This window comes from Trichechus manatus, unplaced genomic scaffold, assembly GCF_000243295.1.
Source record: "Trichechus manatus latirostris isolate Lorelei unplaced genomic scaffold, TriManLat1.0 scaffold00015, whole genome shotgun sequence".
Lineage (NCBI taxonomy): Eukaryota > Metazoa > Chordata > Mammalia > Sirenia > Trichechidae > Trichechus > Trichechus manatus.
Genome location: NW_004443951.1, coordinates 20,383,019 through 20,389,927, shown reverse-complemented (window position 1 = coordinate 20,389,927; position 6,909 = coordinate 20,383,019). Strand labels below are relative to the sequence as shown.

Sequence of the window (6,909 nt, the reverse complement as noted above, 5' to 3'; positions counted from 1 at the left end):
CTCTGCGCCACCAGGGCTCCTTACATATGTGACAGCAGAAAAAAATTGTTATATAAAACCGCCCCACTGCCTTCCATGGAAGAGGACACTTGTTAACTGGAGGGCTCTGGTCACTGCGTGAGTTCCAGTTGAGGACCTGTGAGACTGAAGAAGCTGGGAGGAAGCATGTCCACTGTGGAGAGATGCAGAAACCCTGGAGAAAACCCCCGAGATGGAGGGACAGGGGGCTGAGAGAAGAGACCTGGGAGGGGAGATAAGTTCAACGGGGTTGTTTGTTTTTAAGTCTAGTGCCCTTGAAGTGTGATGTCATAACTTCTCTTTTCCATCTCCCTGCTAAAAAGCTTTTTAAAAATTACGCATTGATCACCAATGTCCAGGTGAGAAGAAATTTATTTTCATGGAGCTGAAAGATCTTCTAGATAGAAAGAGACAGGAAATTCCAAAGTGAAGTTTCAAACCAAGATGGGAATTTTCAAAGGAAATGACCACAAACTGGTTGCCACAGAGTCGTTCCCGACTCATGGTGACCCCATGTGTGTCAGAGTAGAACTGTGCTCCATGAGATTTACAATGGCTGATTTTTCGGATGTAGATCACCAGGCCTTTCTTCCAACGTGCCTCTGGGTAGACTCAAACCTCCACCCTTTCAGTTAGCGACCGAGCACAACCATTTGTGCCACCCGGGGACACAAACTGGTCAGAGGCGCTAAAATACCACAAGTAAGAGATATTATAGTCAATAGCAAGGAGGTGAGAGGCTATGGACTGGCCCAACCTTGATAGACCCCACCTCTTGGGGTGTGGGCAGCTGTGTCCAGATCTCCAGCAGCAAGCATGGACTGCAAGCATGGGGCACATGTCACATAGTGGGGGCCTGAGGGCCACATCCACCCTACAGATAGTTGTACTCGACCCGGACAATGTAACAAATCAAATTAATGGCCACATATAGCAACCATGAGATGTCACATAAAAATCTGAGTGTCTTTCTAAAAATTAGAAACTCTGGCCATAGTAGGCCTGCATTTCTATAGCACCATCTGTTGGCGCTAAATTGTGGCTGCCCCTTTTAGCCAGGGCATATGTTCTCCTGTTGGCTGCAGTCCTTACCACTCACTGTTGCCTATCAATTAACCTGCTTCACACCCTATGCTACCTACCCGGCCCCTGTAGGCACCCGTGTTTGCCACCTCTGAATTGAAGTTGGACAGGTCTAGGTTTGAAGCCCAACTCTATTAAAGAAAAGCTTTTTGACTTTTGTCAATGACTTAGTTTTGCCGAGCCTCAATTTTTGCTTCTGTAAAATGGGAATAATTATACCTACCTTACAGAACTGTTGTAACGATTTGACGGGATGGATGTGAATTGCGTTGTGTGAGTGTGGTGCAATGTGACAATTGTACAATGATGCTGTTCATGGCTCTGTGGCCAAGACCCATGTCTCTGCCCCTACTCTCTCCTTAGGTGTCCTGTGTCATTCCAGCAGCTCCAGAAATCTCATTTCTTCCAGAAAATCTCCCCAGACTAACCTGGGGAAAGGGGCTCCTGCCTTGCTGGCCAAGAAGCAGGGGGCGGAACACAGGCTTGGTCACTGCCGCCTGCTGATGAAAGGCCATGAATCTGAATCAGCGGGGGAAAGGGGAAACACGTCCAATGGGCAGAGCTGAAGTAGCTCCGAGGGGATGGGGAACTGAGGCCGGCTGGAACTGCTAAAATTATGGTGAGAGCTCCGAGAGCGGCTCCTGACTTTCAAAGGTTTGTTAGACCATTAGAGACAAGAGGCGTAATGAGGGCCTCTCTGTGGCCGGCTCGGCGACGGCTGGGCCCACAAGGCAGGGCGGACATGCCAGCACGAGGCTGGCAGCAAAAGGCTTTGCAGGCAGGGCAATTTTCTCTCTCACATCTTTCCCTTTGGTCTCCCTCAGTATGGGAGGAGGGAGCGAAAGGGTGGGGAAAAGGCTTTCAAAGACGGAAGAAAAAAAGGCTGAAACACCAAGTCCTTGGATCTCAAATTGCCTCTCCAGAGAAGTCTCTCTTGGCACCTTGTTAGCATCTAGAGAAAAAAGAAGCAGGGCAGGGGCAGAGGCTGGAGCCTGGAGGGAGGGGCAGAGGGTGCAGCTGTGGAGGGGGTGGGAGAGCTGACCCAAGCCAGCACCAATGTGGGGCCAGGGTCAGGGACTGGGGGCAGATGTCCAGGCGTCCGGAGAGGTAGGTCACAGATGAAACACTCGGTGACCTGAGTTCAAATGCTGGATATGCACTTATTGCTTGTGTGACTTTGGCAAGTACTGAGCCTTTCTGAGTCTCAGATTCCTCCCTTTCTTGGGAGGCTGTGAGGATGGATTAGACAATGGCTCTAAAGTGTAGAGCACAGTGATTGGCAAACAGTAGGTGCTCACTAAACACTGAACTAATCCTGTCCCCTAGCAACCTCCTCTTACTTCATGTGAACAAACAAATGTGCAAGCATGTTGCTCGCATGTGTTCAAAGACAGGTATGTATGTGTGTGCCATGTTTCTGCATATGTGCCTGTGTTGTGAGTTTATGGAGCACTATTAGCCCTGATAAGGAGTCCTTGGTGGTGCAAAGGGTTAACACACTGGCTGCTAATACAACAGTTGGTGGTTCAAGTCTACCCAGATGCATCTTGGAAGGCCTGGAGATCTACTTCTGAAAATCAGCCGTGAAAACCCTGTGGAACACAGTTCTACTCTGACACACATATGGTTGTCATGAATCAGAGCTGACTTGATGGCAACTGGTTGGGTTCCCCCTTCTGTCATGGATTAGATGGACCCAGTCTGTTTTCCAAGTTTTAAGTCACCCATTGGGCCCACCAACAGAATGTAAATGCACTTGGGTCTGCTGTGTCAGGTGCCCAGCCAGAGGTGGTGTGGCTCTGGGCAAAGACTTAACCTCTCTGAGTCTGCTAATGGGTCCTGGGGTGCAACTGCTCATCTCAGAATCATAGACATAGACCAGGGTGAGGAGAGGGTGAGCCAAGCCTGGGGCAGGCATGGGATGCTGCTTGAGTGATATGAAGGTATTTGAGCCTTAGGCCCTCTGTGCCAAGGCCTGAGAATGTGGGGACTTGTCTGGCTTCCTAAACCCTCAGCCCTGGGCCGGATCTCCAACCAAGGCATTGCCCTTACCTGGCGATGACAAAAAGGACACAGCTGACACCCAGGTAGGCGAGGAGCACGTACATCCAGATATCTGGGGATAGGGGGTTGAGGAAGGAGAAGACACTGGGGTTGGTGCCATTGGGCTTGCGATACAGGATGCTCACACCAAGTGTCATGAAGGGCTTGGAGAAGTCGATGGCCTTCTCGCGGACATGAGTGATGGTCAGGGGAGCCACGGCCAGATCTGCCTTCTGCAGTGAAAGAGACAGACAGACAGACGATGATCAAAGCTTTAGACTAGCAAGGGACAGAACACCCACTCTTGGTGGAGGGGAGATGAGGTAGGGAAGTGGAGTCAGGTGCCTGAACCACAGATCACCTAACTACTCTTCAGTTTCAACATTTACTAACGCTCCTTCTGTGCCAGGCCAATGCCCAGAGTGCTGGGGAGACAATGATAAATTAGAGTTAACTTCTGTTCTCCAAGAGTTCACGGGTTTGAGGATGTCAACAGTGGTATAAAACATGCAGAGAATGGAACCCTGCTAAAGCTGTAACCCATGTGGTCCATTCTCAGAAGGATGCATTGTCAAACAAATACAGTCCAGCAACCTACAATATTTTAAAAATAGTGCATTTTCTTTATTTGTGTCTTTCAAACATCATGCAGGGGACACAAAAGCCACAACCACCCTTATTTAAATCTGCTTTCCTCTCCCATCCATTTCTTAACTGCTTCACCCCATTCTTGATATTCCTTATATCCTAAAAGTCCAAAACACCAGTCAGGCAAGGATAATATCATCTTTGGAGGGTGAGAGTGGGGAAGAAACTGAACAGGCAAAGACAGAGTCTTCTTTAATAGGTTGGTGAGGGAGGGGATGGTTAAGGTTAGGAACGCTCATATGTTAAATTTTAGTCCATCACAGTTTTAATGAGGGGAATAATTAAAGTTCTATCTCTTGGGTCTGAGCTTCTTTATGATTAAACATCTCAAATCCCTCATTCTCGTCCCATCTTCCCAGCCTCACCCCACTGCGCTCCTCCTACATGAAGCCCATTAAGCTGTTTTCTCTTTATCACATTCCCTCTTCACCTCCATGTTCTGCACACACTGTGCCCTGTTTAGAATGTCCTCTCCCCGTTGTCCAACTCTTACCTCCTTCCATATTCCTTTGCACCATGCTACCTCTCCCATGAAGCCCTCCCTGATAATCTCCAATTCTAAACTCCCACAAAGCTTGCTCTGCTCATGGCAAGGCTCTAACCTGCTCAGTCTGAATAGCAGTGTGTGCAGTCATGTGCATGTGGGTCTTAGTAGCCTATTCACCTGTGAGTTCCTGAGCACAGATGGGGCTGTGGCTGATTTGTGGCTTCTTTTCTCCGTTTCCAAGCCTCATATCAGTCTCCATAACATTTGTTAATAATGTTTGTCTCTGAGAGGCTGCGCCTTGGGCTTCTGTGGATATTTACTTCTCAGAGTGTGAATGAAGTTATCACTTCCCTTCCTCGGATGGCACAGGTCAGGAAGGGAGGCTGGGGCTACAGATCCTTTTGCCAAGGGGGGCCCTGCCTCTGAGACCCCCTCCCAAGGCAACAGCCTCTAGGCAGCCACACATTAGCTCAGTTTGGCTCTATCCATCTATTCACTCATTCATTCATTGTTTTATGGGATCTGCTGGGCACTAGGGATATAGAACTGAGCCACACAGACATGCTTTCCTCCCTCATGAGGCTTACAGTCTAGTAGGGGAGATGGACCTTAATCAAATGTCCACCAAATAACATTATACTCACAATCGCAGTGAGTGCTATGGTTGAAAAGAGCAAGGGGCTCTGAGGCCTATGGGTCAGGGAAGAATTCCCCAAGGAAGTAATATTTGAGCTGAAATCTGAAGAAATCAAATCGGAAAAACAAGGCAAAGCTAGGGAGGGAGGATGGGAGGGAGGGCAGGAGAAAAGAGTGGGTGCAAAGTTCTGGAATGGGAAATTAATTGACAGCAGCCCAGTGAGGTTAGCAGAAAGCAAGGGCAGACATGGCCATGGTGATGAAGGTGGGGCTAGGCCCTCAAGGCTTTGAAGGCCATGCTAGGAATTACAGAGTTTATCCCCAGGGGCAACTAGGAGTTTGGCCGAGCCCTCTGGCTCTGCTAATTGTGTGGTTGGCATGGAGACCACCAGACAACTCTCTTTGCCAGCCTCTCATCTGGAGGAATGCCAGGCCCTCTCAAGAGCTAAAGAAAGGCTGAGAGTCACAGGTCCTAAGTCATCTTCAGTCTCAGCCTACCTACCATCCCTGAGGGAGGAGGCAGGGCACGGTCTGGCCTGTGACCCCCGCCTGGGCTAGGTCATGGGTTGGAGGGCTGCAGTGAGCCAGAAGGCACCACTAGCCCCTGTCCTTCCTCCTCTGGCATCAAAACTGGGCACAGTTACATGAAGGGAAATTCTCAATGCAAACCCCAAAACTAGTTTTGAATCCCTGCAAATTAGATCTTTTTCTCTGCCGTTCCCTCCCTCTGAAGCTCACAAATGATTCAGCGCACAAGTCACCATTTCCCAGAATCAAGAATTGCTGAGGGAAGGATCCTTGTCAGGAAAGCTGGACGCCAAGACGAGAAGCTCAGCCTGTACCTGGATCTCAGAAACTCAACAAGCCTCTTTCCAGAAGATCCGGCATTTCCCCGTCTCTGCTCTGTGGTCCCTCAAGCTCAGGATGAGTGAGTGGCAGGCACTTCTTCCTGGTTTCTCACTGATTCACTCTAAGTCTAGGGTCCTTTCATCTCCCTCCTGGACTCCTTGTAATTTGAGGCTCCTCTTTCCCTGGGAGGGAGAGTTTAGAAATGGGGCAGAGAGGGTAATGACCGCCAAGCTGCAGGGCATGGGGCCATCTGGGGCTGTGGTAGAAAGTGCACTGGCCTGGGCTAAAGGTTGGCGGTTTGAACCCACCCAGCAGTGCCACAAATGAAAGGACTGGCCATCTGCTTCCATAAAGATTACAGCCCAGAAAACCCTACAGAGCAGTTCTACTCTGTAACATACAAGTCAGAATTCGACTCGACTACAACGGGGCTGGTTTTGTTCTGACTCCAAAATTGTTAGTTTTGCTCAGAATGCATTTGGAACTGGTCTCTGAAAATTGCCTCTGGGGTTTGGAGTGGATTCTTGGGAAGAATCTCAAAGTCAATGGAGGTGAATCTTCCTCTGGCTTTTGATGGCAAGCAGGATGACAGAGTTGGTGGCTGGTGGATCTAGGAGTTTGCAGTCAACGCCTGTTCTTAAGTGCTCCAGGGGCTGGCGAGGAAGCCGACCACAGGGCCACAGGCCCACCTTTCTTCTCCCAGGCCTTCTCAGAGCCCCCAGAATCTCCCTCCAGCCTTCCTGCTCTCTGGCTGTAATGAGGTTCGGAGGGGGTGGGGGCATCCATGGCATTCTATATCTACAGCAGCAAGACAACTGGTCAACACACAGGCAGAGTTTTGATGTGTGTGCTCCCTCGGACTTCAGGAAGGCTAGAGTTGTCCACTTCATTTTTGGTTTAGGCAGGAGAAAACTCCATTTCACCGTTGGTTACGATTTCCCTGAAAAAGGCATTATTTTGTCCAACTTCCCTTGAAAGATCGGAACAGATGTCAAGCCTTTGCTGTTTCAGTTCATCACTCAGAATGAAAGGCCCAATCTTGGCAGGCTTTTCCCACTTGTGCAAGTTTTCTTTGAGGATGATTCATAAAATCATAGGTTGTCAGAGCTGGATGAGAGAACTTTGAGAACATCTATTCCAATGCC

General features: G+C 49.3%; 1 protein-coding gene across 1 annotated transcript in view; it reads right to left on the bottom strand.

The window, feature by feature from the left end:
* Positions 1 to 6,909, bottom strand: part of GRIK3 (glutamate ionotropic receptor kainate type subunit 3) — a 267,280-nt gene that overhangs the window by 28,960 nt on the left and 231,411 nt on the right. Inside the window, exon 11 of the mRNA XM_004371932.1 lies at positions 3,154 to 3,377. Coding sequence (XP_004371989.1) covers positions 3,154 to 3,377 — 224 coding nt within the window. The remainder of the gene's footprint in view (positions 1 to 3,153; positions 3,378 to 6,909) is intronic.